General features: G+C 51.9%; 1 protein-coding gene across 1 annotated transcript; it reads left to right on the forward strand.

Annotated features, from left to right (window-relative positions):
- Window positions 1-89: 89 nt before the first annotated feature.
- Window positions 90-17,698, forward strand: LOC311376769 (neuralized-like protein 4; the record flags this gene model as incomplete). The annotated part of the gene is made up of 18 exons (XM_084491244.1): window positions 90-307; window positions 4,260-4,800; window positions 4,896-4,961; window positions 5,282-5,766; window positions 6,574-6,685; window positions 6,949-7,037; window positions 7,227-7,299; window positions 7,738-8,014; window positions 8,559-8,740; window positions 9,212-9,297; window positions 9,795-9,957; window positions 12,192-12,411; window positions 13,907-13,983; window positions 14,577-14,655; window positions 15,307-15,482; window positions 16,240-16,365; window positions 16,841-16,928; window positions 17,484-17,698. Coding segments are annotated over exons 1-18 (3,220 nt in total), but the record flags the coding sequence as incomplete, so codon positions are not given.
- Between the last annotated feature and the right edge of the window lie 60 nt (window positions 17,699-17,758).

Here is a 17,758-nt window from a genome sequence, read left to right on the forward strand (position 1 = left end):
AAATAAATACAATTTGACGCCGTGCCGCGGGTCCCGTCCGGAGAATGGCGCGGCTTCGGGTGTCGTCGGGCCGCAGGGGAGGCTGCCAATTAACCCGCGCTGTCGCAAAGCAAAGTGTCGTGAAACTCGCCGCCCAGTGAAGATGGCGGCCGAGCTGCATCCGCGCAGCGGAAAGCTGATAGGCCTGTCCAACTCCAACCGAACCGCGCAGCGCAACCAACCCGTCCAGGAGTTCAACCACGGGCTGGTGCTGAGCAGGGAGCCGCTGAAGGACCGGGATGTCTTCACCGTCCGCATCGACAAGAAGGTAAACACGGGAGGCCCTCCTGCCCTGTGGTGTCCGGCGGTGGTGATTCGCTGCGGGGGGCGGGGGGGGGGGGACGCGGCGGGGAGGAGGACGGGGCTCCGTGCGGGGCTGGAGCTCCCGTCCGTCCGTCCGTCCGCAGTGGGGCTTCCTTCGGCTACTGTTTGCCGGGGCGGTGGGTTCACTTGACAGCAATCTCGGAAGCTGTCAAGTCAGTGTTGTCATGGTTGACTGGGGGCGATGCAGGATTATAATCCCTGGTATGAGAGAGTGTGTGTGTGTGTGTGTGTGTGTGTGTGTGTGTGTGTGTGTGTGTGTGTGTGTGTGTGTGTGTGTTGTGGGGCAGCGTGGACGGGATGTGCACACACAGGACCACTTGTGTATCCCACCTGATAACGAGGCTAGCTCAAGACAGACAGTCCTCGTAGCCATGGAGGATCCATCTGCCCTGGACTGGAAGCTAAAGGGGCTAGCCGGCTAGTCCTAGCCACCACCAGTAGCACCACCGAGCCCCGTAATAATGTCTGCTTTCCGGCTGGCTACCATGTCTCTAGGGGTGCTTCGAAGAGCGCACTGCTGTTTATCTGTCTTAAAAGCCTGTTGAAACGACCACGTAATCTGACGGACTGTCGCTGTTTAGGCTATTGGTTCCTGATAAGCCAATGGTCGATAGTGCACAAGCCAGGCTTAAATGGTTGTAGCTGTTCCCCCTGCGTGCGGACGACTAGTACAGTGAGAAATAGTGGAGCGAGGGCACAAGTGTCAACTTTGCGTTCACGTCGCTGTCATCTCTCTAGGATACTGAAGAACACACCGCCGGTTGAACAGTGCATCCGTGTAAACATCATAGGCGTCTGCTCTGTTTAGATTGTGCTTCCTTCGACTGGGTAGATGCCACTGATGATGTAGAAGAGCAGGGTTGGTTTTCGGGTCTGTCGCCCGGTACCCTGGTTCCACTTGAAGTCTGTTTATTCGGAAAAGGACTGCCAGCGTGCTTGGTTTGTCAACAACACAGTATGCTGTGCTGGTGGGTGACTGGGTCATAGCTTTACTTTGACCTACCCACATCCGGTCCAATGCCCCCCCCCCCAAATTGCCAGACATTAAAATGAAGTGCTCTGACCAAAAGACCCCCCACCGCCAGCCTCTGTTGTCATCCAGCCAATGGCAGAACGAGATAAAAGGTTCCAATGGATTATTTCTGGGATATACATTACATGCTTGTTATGATGCTGCATATGGGATGGGAAGAAGCTTCTAAGAAGCTTATTATACTGTGTGTGTGTGTGTGTGTGTGTGTGTGTGTGTGTGTGTGTGTGTCATGCCATTCATTACTCGCCCCCAAATCAATATCTTTCCAGCACAGAGCAAGCAACTTGGCAACCCTGCTCCTATTTGTTTATTTCTATTGAGGCCTAGAGTGAGAAGAAGGATCAGAAAATACACCCCTGGTTTCTGTTTCCATATCAAGTATGTTATTGTTTTCGCTTAGATCACTGTCGAGTCCAGTAATCCAGTTGATGTCATGTGTAGCTATCGATTTCCAAATGCATTCCTTCAAGGACAGTTTGATTCCAATGTTCGAATGCTGCCTAGGTCTAGATTTGACTATATTTAGTTATGCATGTATCGAGATTCTCCGGTTGTATCAATGTTTTCCTCCAAACCACGGGGGGAAACGCAACAGAGCCTCCAGGCTTGCCCATCAGGTGGCTGATGTGATGCTTTTAAAAATCAAACCATTAGGCGGCCTAATGTTTGTCTCTCTCTCTGTGCTTTTAGTATTGATGGAGCACTGACTGCGTGCGTGTGAGATCCACCTAGACTGTAGACGCCCAGCTCTCTGGTCCGTGTGTGGAGTGCGTGAACGAGCAGCTGTACTGTACGGTACTGTGGCTCAGTCCGGTAACCCACATTCACACAATCTGTGGTAACGCACTGCCTTAAATAGTGCGGACAGGCTAACCAAGGGCTTTTGGAGAGCAAGCCAGTGGATGTCGAAAATGCAGTAATTGTTTAATGCACATGATCGATTTAGCCATCAGAAATTATGCTAGACCCCAGATCCAGTTGCTGTGAAGGGGGGAGGGGGGGTGGATTGGAGTGTTGCTCCATACCACTGCTTTCTAGAAATTGGCTGCTTGGAAATGTGGGATGTTTCTTTGGTTGAGTGACAGCTTCTCTCACCAATAGTGAAACGCAATGGCAAGAGGTATCAAGGATGTAGCTGAGCCAATTATAACGGGGGGAGAGAAAGTATGCAATAGTTTCGGCTTTCGCCCGTTGTTGTCGGCCCTGGTGAGGTGTATAAAAATAGCTTGTTTCATGTGTCGTTCCAGAGCTCACTCGCGGAGCACTTTTTTAATTTGGCGGTGTTACTGTGGGGAAATGGAACACCTCACAGCCGACTGCGCATCATGTAATCTCCCAAGGTCACACAGAGACATGATGTCGCTCTTCATAACCACCCGATCTATAAAGCTGCAGGGCTTATTTTTGTGGCAATAAATTGAAGTCATCCTCCCAAGGTTTTTTTTTTTTTAGACGGCTACACTTTTTATAGTTTTTGTTTGTCTTCATGATAATGTAAGCTTAGCATGTTTTTGGTTTGTTCTAAAGATAATTTAGCTCAGACACACTGAATGTGTGAATCTGCAACCGTCCCTCGCTAGTAGTTTTATTTTATTATGTTTATTATTTTGTTAAAAATTGGGTTGACTCATGGCACTCACACATTTTATTCTTCTATAAATGAAATGCTTGAACGCTTACATTAAAGCAATAGCAGGCAATTTGGGAAAACCAGCCGGAGTAAGCAAAATTTAGAAAGTATCTGAACTGAACAAAAATCCCTCCCCCCTCCCTTCAGGCCTCCCCCCCCCCCCCCCCCCCCCCCCCAAAACCACTCCCTCATTCGTGACCAGCTTGCTAGCTTAGGAATAGGTCTGTCTAGTCATGTGGATGACACCAGTCATGCGCATGGGTGCACACTTCCTGGCGTGTAGGTAGCCCCCGGGTAGGTAGGTAGACAGACAGACAGGTCAATCGTTTAATATGGGTCGAATGAAAAGATTGGAAAGGCTTGTGACAGGCCTGCGACAGTCACATATACTGGAATTTAGGTATATTGATTGCTGCCAGGATGTGAAGATCATTTCAACAAATATCAGACATTTTTTAAAATAAATAATGGTTGGTAGTTGGTAGTAGTGTTTTTTTTTTTAACAGTAATTTTTGTTGCACCGGGAGTGAACTGTATTCATGTCACTTGAATTATTTATTCTGTTACTTTGGGGGGCAGACATAAAAAAAATCATGAATATTTCAAGAAGTCTGCTTCTTGAACTTGACCCAGTGACCTACTGACCTTTTGAGTGCCCCCTTGCTCTAAGTCACTGGCCTTCATGTTCCTAGGATCTAGAGGCCCCAACGTCAGACTAGGGTTACCTCATAAGGGGGGTTAGCACTGTTGACCCACAGCAAGGAGGTCCTTGGGTCAAACCCCGAGGGGGGTCGGGGGGGACGGGGGGGGGACTTTTCTGTATGTTCTCTGTGTGTTCACGTGGGTATCCTCCCGGTGCTCCGGTTTCCTCCCAAAACCAAAATACATCCTGCCGGTGCCCTTGACCCGGGCAGTGGCCCTGAGGCCGCTCCCCGGGCGCTGCACTGGGCGGCCTCCCACTGCTCCCAGTGCTCCCAGTGCTGCTGGTAAAGGGTTCAATGCAGCGATGTCATTTTGTGTTTAGTACTTGCGCAATGAAAATACAGAATATTCTTCTTAATAAGCCAATGCTCTCGTCATGTCACTATGGCCAGTCCATAGTGGATCTAGAGTAACCCTAATAGCTAACGCTTTGGTCACGCAACAAATGACCAGGTCCAAAGCCACCGCTAACCAGGCTAACCTCTAAACCCCCCTCTCCCCCCCCCCCCCCCCCCCCCACCTTGCCGCCAGGTGAACTCGTGGAGCGGCTCCATCGAGATCGGCGTGACGGCGCTGGACCCGGCGGCGCTGGACTTCCCCAGCAGCGCCACGGGCCTGAAGGGCGGCTCCTGGATCGTGTCGGGCTGCTCGGTGCTGCGCGACGGCCGCTCGGTACTGGAGGAGTACGGCCGCGACCTGGACCAGCTGGCGGAGGGCGACCGCGTGGGCATCCAGCGGAGCGCGCGCGGCGAGCTGCACCTCTGGGTCAACGGGCAGGACTGCGGCGCCGCCGCCAGCGGCCTGCCGCCACGCCTCTGGGCCGTGGTGGACCTGTACGGCAAGTGCACCCAGGTGACGGTGGTGGGCTGCCAGCCGCCCGACGTGGAGGTGGAGGAGGAGGAGGAGGTGGTGGAGGACGTGGACGTGGAGGAGGTGGACGATGACGAGGAGGAGGAGGACGAGGACGAGGAGGAGGACGAGGAGGAGGAGCTGCTGGTGCGCGGGTGCCGGCAGGACGGCGCGGTGGCGGCGGCCAACGAGGCGGCCAACGCGGCGCTGAACGGCGTGGAAGGTAGGTCGGTTTGTTTTGATGGACGTTTGCTCCGTCGCCGTGGTTTTGTTTTTGCTTTCCGCTGATTGGCTGGTTCCCCCCCGCCCCCCCCCCAGGCCCTGAGTTCGCCTGCAGCCACAGCAGACCAGACAAGTTCCCCCACAACCTCGACACAGACACGGGTAAGTGAGTCCACCGCAGAGCTCGACATGACCGCTATTGATTATCGGTATTGATTATTCTCTCTCTCTCTCTCTCTCCCCGTCCCTCTCTGTCTCTCTCTCTCTCTCTCCCCCTGTCACTCGCTGTCTATCTCTCTCTCACCCCGTCCCTCTCTGTCGCTCTCTCTCTCTCTCTCCTTCGCTCTCTCCCTGTCCCTCTCTGTCTCTCTCTCTCCCTGTCCATCACTCTCTCCTTCTCTCTCTCTCTCTCTCTCTCTCTCTCTCTCTCTCTCTCTCTCTCTCTCTCTCTCTCTCTCTCTCTCTCTCTCGTTCGCCCCCAGTCCTCACAGAGCACCAGCTGTTTGACGTGTTCAACAACGCCATCGTGTCTCTCTACCGCTCGGAGGACGAGGGCGGGGGGGTCGACGGAGGGGGAGGGGGAGGAGGAGGGGGTGGGGGGAGTAACGGGGGCGGAGTCGTAGGAGGGGCAGCCGGGTCAGACTCCGCCTCCTCCAGGAGCGACCGCGGCAGCAGCAGTGGCGGAGGGGGCGGAGCCAGCAGCGTCGAAGGGGGAGGTTCCACTGGAGGAGGAGGCGGGGGCAGCGCCAACAACAGCCCCGCCGGCAGCGGGGGCGGCGGCGGTCTGGCGGCGCCGGCGCCGGGCGCCATGACGACCAACGACGCGCTGCTCTTCCACGAGAAGTGCGGCACGCTCATCAAGCTGAGCAACAACAACAAGACGGCGGAGCGGCGGCGGCCGCTGGACGAGTTCAACAACGGCGTGGTCATGACCAACCGGCCGCTGCGGCACAACGAGATGTTTGAGGTGCGGCCAATCACGCGCGCCCCCCTCCCCCCCCCCCCCCCCCCCCGATGCACGCCGTCGTTTCATTCGCCTCTTTTTATGAGGTGTTCTTTTTTTTTGTTTGTTTCATATTTATGCTAGATTTTAAGTATTAATTAAAGGTGACTTATTACGCCACCAGGTGTGAGTGGGATTAAGTTACGTTACGAGCCGTTTTGAAAAATCGGCCTCTTCTGACATCACACGTGGGCGTGTCCACCTAGATGTGTGTGCGCTGGATGGATCAGTCCACCGGCCTACCCCAGCAGACTGTGGCAAACGTTGCTCATCCATCTCGTCCCACATCTAGGTGGACACGCCCACTTGTGATTTTCCAAACGGCTTGTAACGGCTAACCACACTCACACCTGGTGTGAATGTATAATATGCCACCTTTTTAATGCATACATATTTAAAACTGTGTTTTAATAACTGAATCGTGTATTTGACTGAATTAGGAATACGGGTATAGAACAGTCCTCGGGTTGGGGTTGTGGTGAGTTTGTGGTTGGTGCCTGAACCCTTCGCACACTGCGAAGGGTTCAGGGACAGTGCAGGCAGCCTCTCCTCCTCCTCCTGCTCCTCCTGCTCCTCCTGCTCCTCCGACGTGTGAGGATGAGAGGATGAGAGGATGCTCTCGTCTCCACGCGGAGGCAGCAGAAGCAGCCAGAGGGGCCCGGCTGACCTTGATTTGATATTCAGATCACGGAGCTCGCGGCGGATGAATAATTGAGTCGATTTCCTTTTCTTGTGATTCTGATTTTGTTCCTCCTTCCCCCGGCGCTGCAGATCCGCATCGATAAGCTGGTGGACAAGTGGTCCGGCTCCATAGAGATCGGCGTGACGACGCACAACCCCAACCACCTGAACTACCCCGCCACCATGACCAACCTGCGCTCAGGTTAGCGGCCGCACTCTTGTCGTGCACGTGCATCACGCACGCACGCACGCACGCACACAAACACACACAAATGCACAGACCCACACATGCACGTGCACATGTTGGTACACATGCGCAAACATGTGCGCTCACACACACACACACACACACATGTGCGCACTCACACATACACGCACATACACAAACAAGTATGTCTTGCACGGGCATGTGAGATGGCTCTCCCTGTACTTGTTTGTAATGCTGAGAATGTACTTTCTTCCCAGGCACGATCATGATGAGTGGCTGTGGAATTCTGACCAATGGCAAAGGGACTCGCAGGGAATACTGTGAATTTAGCCTGGATGAACTACAGGTCAGTCAGTGTGTCATGACCTTTGACCCCGCAGTCCACGACCTTCTCATATCATTCTTATAATCGAATGATCTTTTTTCTTATGACGTTCAATAACATTCGCTCTCTCTCTCTTGCCCTTTCTCTCTCGCTCTCTCTCTCGCCCTCTCTCTCGCCCTCTCTCTCTCTCTCCCCCCCCCCCCCCCCCAGGAGGGAGACCATATAGGGCTGATGCGGAAGGCGAGCGGTGCCCTCCACTTCTACATCAACGGCATCGACCAAGGTGAGAGAGGAGGTGGCAGATGGCGAGCACATTCTAGCGGAAAGTCCCGGAACAGCGGGAGCTGCGGTGACAGTAGCTCGCTGGGAGCTCGATGAGGAGTAGGCGGGGGGGGGGGGGGGGGGGGCATACGAAGAAGACTTATCTGTCTTCAACTCTTTTCATATCTCTTTTTTTCCCCCCGTGTAAACTCATGGTTTAGCTCACCTCTAAATTCACTCTGATTGGAAGCACCCACAATGCAACGGTAAACCGGTTTCTGATCGGCCCGTGATTGGTTCCTGGCGGCGGTGGCGCTCGCCTAAGCCAACCGGTGGCGAGTGTCGGGTGATGTCACTCACTCGGTTGGTTCTCAGTCAAGCCAATCAGCTGTGACCTCGATGATGGTCGAGGTCACCTCATTGGTCCTTCTTCGCCCCCCCCCCCCCCGGCGTCCCACAGGCGTGGCGGCGGCGCAGACGCCCAGCGTGGTGTACGGCGTGGTCGACCTCTACGGCATGGCGGTGAAGGTCACCATCGTGCACAACCACAACCACAGCGACCGGCTGCGGCGCAACAACGCCATCATGCGGGCGCTGTCGCCCGACGCCGGCCGGCCGCGCCCCGCCCTCTCCCTCACCCCTGACCCCGAGGGGGGGCCCGACCGCCTGCTCTTCCACGCCAACTGCGGGCAGAAGGCGGCCATCATCAGCGACGGCCGGACCGCCCTGCGACCTCAGTAAGTCGTCCCCCCCCTCTCCCCCCCTCTCCCCCCCCCTCTCCCCCGTTCTCTTAACGCCTGGCCCTCATTTCAAGTCTCCCATAAGTATATTAATTTCTTTCTTCATTATTTTTTTAATGAGTAAATGCCAGCTACCTCCATTGAATGCTTTGCTGGCGGTGAATGTCTCCTTAAAGATGAAGTGAGTTAGTGTGTTAAAGCGGCCACTATGGGCGAAATATGGGCACGGTTCATAAAGCATGCTAATAGGCCCCTCCCACACACAGGGGTCGCTAACGTTACGCTAACGATGGGTTAGTTTGGGCTTCACCCAAAAATCGAAAAAAAAATCACGATCGAAATTTGATGAATTTGCACAAGCCCTCACCGCAGTGTGAATGCTCCTCCCCCAACGCCTCTCTCTCTCTCTCTTTCTTTCTTTCTTTCTTTTTCTTTTTTTTTCTTTTTTTTTTTTTCTTCTTCTCCTTCTCCTCCCCCCTCCCTCTCCCCCTCCTCCTCCTCCCTCTCCCCCTCTCTCTCTCTCTCCCTCCCTCCCCCGCAGCGCCACGGACGACTTCAACCACGGCGTGGTGCTGAGCGGCCGGCCGCTGCGCTCCAACGAGGTGTTCCAGGTCCGCATCGACAAGATGGTGGACAAGTGGGCGGGCTCCATCGAGATCGGCGTGACCACGCACAACCCCGCCTACCTGCAGCTGCCCTCCACCATGACCAACCTGCGCTCGGGTGAGGGTGAGACGCCGGGGGGTCGCCGGACGCAATTCAGACAGACTGAATCTCAATGTAGCGATATCGGATCTAAATATTCGCAATTTGATTATTTCCCCAAATCGTTCAGCCCTAGTGCGATTTGCAAATCGCAGAGGCTGCGATTAAACCCTTCTTTTATTTTTTATATATATATTTTTTTAACTGTTACTGACTCGAGATCAGTAAGATTCATATTTATTTTTCTTTTACAATTCAATAGTTAAATAAAGATGTTTCAATATCAATTCATCTGAACGCATAGGCGTGGCCTAAAGGAAAGAGCAGTTTATACGTTGACTGCTTCCAGTGTTGCGTGGGTCATACTGCAGAATGATTAAGTGCTTGTGTTTAGTGAGTAAAACAGAACATAAGGAAATTTAAAATATATATATATCGAATGCTAAATCATAATCGCAATATTGATCGAAATAATCTCCATTCCCCCAGGGACGTGGATGATGACGGGGAACGGAGTGATGCACAACGGCACCACCATCCTGGACGAGTACGGACACAACCTGGACCGCTTGAAAGTGAGTGTTCCTATTGGCCCCTCCCCCCACAACCACGCCTTTTTTTTAAACACGCCCCCCCCCCCCCCCCCCCCAGAACCAGGAACGCACACGTCACCTTGAGAGGTCGCTTCCTCTCTTCAAGCCAAAGCTTTATTGCGGCGTGTGGAGTGTAGGCGAACACGACACAAATCATATTGATTTAAACTCACTCATGATAAAGATTGACGCTTGATAAGATCCAGCCTCCCAAGTCCCCCCCACCCCCACTCCCCACTCCCCCCTTTCCAACCCTTCCACGCCATCATGACCGAACAGACCCCCTCGAACAAGCAGCTCCTCCCTCCTCCTCCTCCTCCTCCTCCTCCTCCTCCAGATCTTAACCCCCACCTCTCATCTGTTCTTAAATCTGTATATTTCACATTGAAGCGAAATGTGTTAAACTTCAGTACAAAAACGACACCTCGCTCAGGTCTTCCACCCCCTCTCCCCCTCCCCTCCCCCCCCGGCCTCACCAGGCGGGCGACACGGTGGGCGTGGTCCGCAAGGAGGACGGCAGCCTGCACTTCTTCGTGAACGGCGTGGCGCAGGGCCCGGCGGCGTGGAACGTCCCGCCCAGCGTGTACGCAGTGGTGGACCTCTACGGCCAGGCGGCGCAGGCCACCATCATGGACGACATGGGTGAGTGGACGGTGGACCTCCTGGGCGGTTGACCCCAAGGCCGTCATGTGAATGAACTAATGTGTTATGAGTAGGCCTGGGCAGTAAAACAATCAATTATAGTCGTATCGTGATAGACCTTTGATCAATATCAATATAAAACATGTTCAGTATATATATCGATAAGAGACTGGACCACCGGATCTAGCGGCTGGGTTTTGTTACACAAACACGGTTCCGTACTTATTTACAATATTTGTTTTTCATTGTTGTATCGATATTGGAGTATTTATTGATGAATGAACAGTGTAAGGTCATATTAAGTGTTAAACAGAAGTGTTTAAATCCAGCATGGTAATTCCCAGTCTTTTTAGGTAATTTAAATGATCAATAGTTATCGATATCGATCAATATGATCAAGTTATATCGTGATATGTCTTTCAGCCATATCGCCCAGGCCTAGGTTATGAGTTATGTGATGCTGGACAGTCTGTGACTAACGTGCAAGCAATTTTTTTTTTTTTGGCTGAATGTACTGTATGTTTAACGCCCTTCATCAGTTAGTAGTCGCCATATGGTTTTGCAGGACAACAAGAAACATAATCTAGAGGGATTACCCCTCCGGAACAAACCCATCACCCCGCCGCCCATGGTGGGGGGAGGGGGAGGAGGGACAGGGGAGGGTCGGGGGGGAGAGAGGGTTATAAGCGGTTGATAGTAAATCTGGGACACATTTTGGGACACAAAGCGGAGACGGCCCTAAACATTAGGGGCCCCTAGGCAAGGTGTATTTCCGCTGGTAGTACTGACCTGTATTCATTGAGGGTAGTTCTGCCCTGGAGGGCTTTCAGTGAAAATGGGGCAAACGAAATACTCTCTCCCTCTGCATTATCAGTGTTGTAAAATAATTGTGGAATCGACGATCCCATTCAAGGAGACGTGACTGAACCGCAGTGACTAAAAGGGGATTTTCAATGAATGATTGAATCGTTAAATTTTGATCTGCTAGAATTTGCTCCCTTAATGCAAATGTTCTGGTCGGATGTCTGTGGCACAGAAGTTATCTTGGTATATGGCGACGCACTTATTTAATTTTAGACTCCCTTCATGTTTTTATGACGCCCTCTGTACAAAGCCATCTTATTTTAAGCCAAGGTGCTCGACGCATATGGTTGCCAGGCAACCAACATATCCAGGAATTATGAACATCAGGTGTGGACAGTAAATGGCTCTTTGCCATATGTACATAACCATATGTTTATCTTTAACGAGCCGGTGACAAAAGACGTCACGGCCATATGGTCAGTTGAGTGTCTCAGGAAAGCGATAAATGTTGTGAGATCCAATAGTTCGGTAACAATACTAAACCAAACATTAAATACTAAACTATGCACTGTTACGCGTCGGTATCGCTCAGTGATACCGAGAGTTCAACGGCAGGTCGGACGCTCGAACGCCATTGGCTGAGTGTCTGACGGCCCTCCTTATCTTCCTGTTGGGAGAGTGTTATTCAAACGTCAGCCTTCACACACACGCTCAGTGTGGTTTCAGAGGAATCCAACTCTTATGAATTATTAACCGGGCCGTCCTCCATCCTCACCCCTCCTGACCGAGGGTGCGTCTGTTCTGACCAGCGGGGCGGGGGGGGGGGGGGGGGCCGTCGTGGTGGTGGTGGTGGTGGTGACCGGTGTTTCAAGGTTCACCAGCGCACGTGTCGTGTCGTGTTTTTTTCTCTTTTTTTTTGCGTTTTAACGTTTCCACGAAACCACCCATCGTCACGGTAACCGTTCCGCCATCAAAAGAGAAAGGGTTTGGTCGGTTGCGTTTCTTCCTGTTTGTGCTGTTTTGGACTTTATGTCTCCTTCCCAATTGGATGAGGACGGCGTTTTTTTTTACGAGGCCAGTAAATGAGGGATTGTAAAAGGCTTGTTTACACACGCCCACATACACAGTGGACAGTGTTTAGACGAGCATCACACTCATGCACCTTTATGCCATTTCACATTGCGTCAGGGAGTCAAAGGAAGGAATGACGTGGTATTTTATTTTCTCAAATAATGTTATTCACTAACCAACAAAACAAATCCTCCTTTTGATCCCTTTCATATAAAGTTAATCCTTAAGCGTTGAGATCCAGCGCACAACTCGATTCACTCCCGATGAGTCATTCAGGAGACAAAAACCACTCTGAACGCAGACATAGGGGATCGTCCTAACCCCCCCCCCCCCCCCCTCGCTGTGTCTCCTCCCCCCAGCCGACCTCCCCCCGCTCCCGGAGGACTGCCTGGAGGGCCCCGCCGCTATGACCCCTGGGAGCCCCTGCTCGCTGGGGGGGGGGGGCTCCAACCCAACCGCCAACGACCTGCGCTTCCACCACCTGCACGGCGCCAACGCCGTCATCACCAACGGCGGCCGCACCGCGCTCCGGCAGAACTGCCGCAGCGAGTTCAACGACGCCATCGTCATCTCCAACAGGTGGGCGCGGAGAACGGGGGCGACGTTCGGTTTGTTTGGGGGGGGGGGTCCTCAAGTGTCGCTTTTCCACCAACGGTATCGGCTCGACTCGACTCGGTTCCAGGCGCGTTTCCATCTAAAAAAAAAAGTACCTCTTCAATGTGGGCGGGTCGTAGAAAAGAACCTCTCCACCACCACGGGCGGGTCGTCGTTAGGTTTTAATCACGGGAGACGCGATTCCCGGGAAATCTGAATCAGATCAAGATTTCCTGATTCCCGGGAAAGGTTGTGATGGGAAATAAAATGAAATAAACAGCGCAATGACTGCGCGTCTATTGTTGTCATACGGTAACGTTGATGGAGGCGAAACTCGAGCCCTAGGAAAGGAACGACACTATATAACGAAACAGCGAAACGCTGATCCTCCGGAGCCGGTCCGTGGACTCCAGCCACGCCAGACACACACAACCACGCCCGACACACACAACCACGTGCAGCCTAACTCTAGCCCCGGGAAAGGAGCGACACACACGGCGAAACGCTGATCAGTGTCCCCCTCGGGAGCGGGTTCGTGGACTCCAACCACGCCGGACACAACTTAACTTTGAGTGATTATTCCCATTTACAGCCGCTGGCCAATCAGTTGCCAGCAGCCTGTTTACGTCACACAAAAGTACCTACTCCGCTCGCTTGGAACCTTGACGGAGGTAGTACTGAAAAAAAGTACCCGGTACTAGGTACCGGTACCCGGTACTAGGTACCGGGTACTTTTTTTGCCAATGGAAACGCAAAAAAGGCGTGGCGAGTCGAGTCGAGCTGGTACTGTCGGTGGAAAAGCGGCAAAGGTGTTGTCGGATTAATTGATAGATAATTATTTATTTGAGCCTTAATACACTATAAGCCGCTTATGTCAGTGGCTGGCTTGGCTGACTGACTGATATATAAATTGATATAAATCAACTTTCTTCTGATTTCCGTTTAAGAAGCAGATGGTTCTAGCAGGGCTTATAATGATTTGTAATCGTTGATTCCAGCTAGAGAGTTTTGGTGGAAATCGTCTGGGAGTATCAGGCTGGTCCGCCCGCTAATCAAGCAAAAGGGTGTTGAATAATTCATGTCCATCTGTCTCCAGCCGGGACCATGTTGTTCCCCACATCAGGGCACTCACTCACATTTATTTCAGGGATTTACATGAGATAAAAACACTTTTTTTTTTGATCTCATCTTCTTTTAAAATTGTTTTCAGAAATCTTTTTTTTCTTCCATGTTGCAAACTATTATCCGAAACCTTTTTATAGCACCAGCGTAGCAGCGTGGTGTTTTTATTTTTTTTTAAAGATTTATCTTTGAAGGTTTTATCCTTTTCATTAGAGAGAGAGAGAGAGACCGAGAGAGAGAGAGACCGAGAGAGACCGACCACGGGCAGGAATCGAACCCCGGTACAATATGGTACGCCGGGGCACCCCCCCGTTTTAGTGCTAAGCTAATGCCATCGTCCGTTTCCCCGCCCCCCCAGGTGCCTCCGGGACGGGGAGCTGTTTGAGATCATCATCCAGAGGATGGTGGACCGCTGGTCGGGCTCCATCGAGGCAGGTGAGTCGTTTGAGTAAAACTGGCCCCGCCCTCCGCACGCTAAACGACACGGCGAAACATTTGAAGAGACTGAAGACGACATTAAAAGCATGTTAATACGTACCTAACACAGAGTGACGTCAAGGCAATACAAAATGTAGACGCATATATACATAGCTTATTTACAAAAACATGTTGTGTACATGAAAGTCAAACAAATGAAATGCGTTTAAAATGTGTCTGTCTGTGCTGAAGTCGCACTTCAGCTAAATTGTTGACCTGAATATGTAGTTGTAACAATGTCCACGCTACACACTCCACAATAGTGTTTAACACTTTTGTAGTACACACACTTTTGTAGTACACATTTGTAGTACTTAGGAGTACTACAAAGACTAAAGAGTACTGCGAGTAGCAAGGCGTCTTCCCTGTGAAGCAATGCACTCGTCACCCAGAGGGGATGTTTGACCGTGTGGGCGGGAGGGTCCGTCGGGGGGCGGGGCGGGCGGGGGAGGGGAGGGGGGGATATGGAGTGTGTGCTGCCCTCCTTACTCTATGATCATGTTAAAACATGCTGGTAGTGGTGCCGTCCTCCTCTGTCTCGCTGTCTCTAGGCGTGACGGCCATCCGGCCGGAAGAGCTAGAGTTCCCCAACACCATGACGGACATCGACTACGACACGTGGATGCTCAGGTAGGGCCCCCCACCGGGAGGCTGAGGCTCCTCCTCCTCCTCCTCCTTCTCTTTCTCCTCCTCCTCCTCCTCCTCCTCCTCCTCCTGCTCTGGCGTGTGTTAGATGACTCCCTCTACAGGTTAAACTGCTGCTACTGCATGAGTGCCCTCTGATTGGCTGACAGGGCCTGCTCGTTAAGCAGTTGATGCGACACACCTGTGCTAACCTTAACCCTCACCTGAGGGCTTTTATTAAAGGCGGGTTTCTCCTTTAAGACCAAACGTCTCTCGTATCGGTAGTGGTGAACCAGTTACGGTTCACAACAAAAATACAAAATTGCATTTCATTGCTACTTTTTTTGGTTGTCCTTAATGTTATTTCATGTTGTAATATTGTATGCAGTTCACACATGTAAGTTTAAAATACGGGTCAATAGTCTATAACGCAGGTAGCCGTCTACCTGTGGCCGGCTCCCTGCGTAGCAACCCTGGCTTCTCTGGAAGCTAAGCAGGGCCGGGCCTGGTCGGGCCTCGGATGGGAGACCGGTCGGTGCTGGTAGAGGTGTTGGGAGGGGAGGGGATGCCCACCAACCCCTCTGGCCTATGTAAGACCCCCCCCCACTAACGTAGATGTTCTCTCTCTCTCTCTCCCCCCCCCCGCCCCCATTTCAGCGGGACGGCCATCATGCAGGACGGCAACACCATGCGCAACAACTACGGCTGCGACCTGGACTCGCTGACCACGGGCTCCCGCATCGGGATGATGCGCTCGGCCGGCGGCGACCTCCACTACTACATCAACGGCGTGGACCAGGGCGTGGCCTGCACCGGCCTGCCCCCCGGCAAGGGTGAGGAGCCCGCCGCCCCGCCCCTGTTCATGGATTACATTTCATTACTTACTTTTATTTATTTATTTATATTTATTTATTTATTTATTTTTATATATATATATATTTATTTATTTATTTATTTATTTTTATATATAATTTATTTATTTATTTATTTATTTATATATAATATTTTTTTTTTTTCATTGTGTCAGTTCACCTTTTATTTTATTGTAATGTAAACATATATATTTTCCCTTATTGTATATGTTTATATTAGGGCTGTGAAACGAGCACAACGATTAATCCCAGTATAGTATTGGTGAGTTAACTCACGATTAATAGATTAATTTTTTTTTAATCTATTTTAAATCCACTCCCAATTGAAGTTGAATGAGATCATCCAATGGAAAGACACGTCATCATCACCCATACCAAATGTACTGGTATGAACAATGTGCGTCGATGCTTAAATTTTGTATTAATCAAATTCAACTAAGATTGCGTTAACGCATTATTAACGCGCTAATTTTAACAGCCCTACTTTACATAAATCTTTTTTTCCCCCGTTGTATTGTGAGTCTACGCCCCGTACCCGGGTACATTTAAGTAACAGACCCATAATCAGTGTCGTGAGCAACCCCTGTGTGTGTCCCACCGTGACACCAGGGTCTGTGTTCTGACCCCAGTCCAAAGTCTCCCCGTTCATTATTAGCGTCTTTTGTCACCGACTGACTCTCTAAAACCCCACCCCCCCCCCCTCTCTGGCGCCCTCCAGAGGTGTTCGCCGTCATCGACTTTAACGGCCAGTGCGTCCAGGTGTCCATCACCAGCTCGTCGGGCCCGCTGGACAACAGCCTCTGCACCAGCAACATCACGGAGAAGAGCTACCCATCACTCCCAGGTACCGCCACAGCGCCCCCCTCTAGTGGTCGGGGGCGGGCAGCGCAGGCTCCGGAGAGCTCCCTAGATCTCAATAGAGTAGCATCATTGAATATCCGATTTATGTCCTTACAAAACACTGGGGTGTGTTTTCTGGCCCAAAGAGTTGGTGCCAATCTTTTCAATAGTTGTTTTGAACAATTTTATTCATTCACTAATGACTAATAATCTCATGACATGTATGTCATAAGAATAGTGTTTATCTTTTTTAGACTGTTCTATTCCAACTTTAATCAAACCCTAGTACTGAGTACGGTCCATTCAAGTCTGTTCTCTACGTGTGTGGTGTGGTGTGTGTGTGTGTGTGTGTGTGTGTGTGTGTGTGTGTGTGTGTGTGTGTGTGTGTGTGTGTGTGTGTGTGTGTGTGTGTGATTCGCAGTAGCGGGGCGTGGCCCACCGTCTCCACAACAAGCACGGGAAGAACGTGGTGTTGCTAGGCGACGGTTGCCAGGCGGTACGGGTCGGCGGCTACGCCCACGGCATCGTGTTCAGCGCCAAGGAGCTCCGGACGACGAGATGTTCGAGGTACGAATTATTGATGCACGACATGGAGGTACGGGTCACCTATATCCCTGTGACCCCAACCGGGGCTAGCTCCTAGGCATGGGGGGGGGGGGGGGGGGGGGGGCTCAGACACCACGGACCAAAGGGTTGATTATGGTTCCACGTCGACGCAACGCACGGACCCATCACGTTAAAAATGGGGTTGTGAGTATTTTCTGACTTGAAAATTGGGTCACTGGGCAAATTCGTTTTTTTTCACACACACACACACACACACACACACACACACACACACACACACACACACCACACACACACACACACACACACACACACGGGCAGTTTAAAACACAAGGCTCGTCTACCCCTCAACTTTAAATAACGCTGAACGCCCTCCGCTGCGTCATTGTTGTGTTCTGTTGCATTGATAACGTGTCAAAAACATTTGGCCTGTTAAGCCCTTTGAGACTGTAACGGTGATTAAAGGCTATACGAATACAATTTAGATTTAATTTAACTTTGACAATGAACTAAGCCCTTCTCTCTCCCCCTCCCCCCCCCCTCCCCCAGGTGAAGGTGGACGAGGTGGACGAGCAGTGGGGGGGGGTCGCTCCACGTGGGCCTGACCACGCTGGCCCCCCCGGAGCTGCCGTCCTGCCCGCTGGCCGGCCTCACGGCCTCGCTGCCCCAGCTGCGCTCGCGCGTCACCTGGCTGCTGGCAGGCGCCGAGGTGCGGCGCAACGGCCTGCTGCAGCGGCAGAACTACGGCTGCTCGCTGCACCGCCCTGCGGGTGAGGAGGACACACACACACACACACACACACACACACACACAACACAGGCGCACACAC

The sequence above is a fragment of the Micromesistius poutassou genome (genome assembly GCF_964030765.1).
Source record: "Micromesistius poutassou genome assembly, contig: SCAFFOLD_5114, whole genome shotgun sequence".
NCBI lineage: Eukaryota > Metazoa > Chordata > Actinopteri > Gadiformes > Gadidae > Micromesistius > Micromesistius poutassou.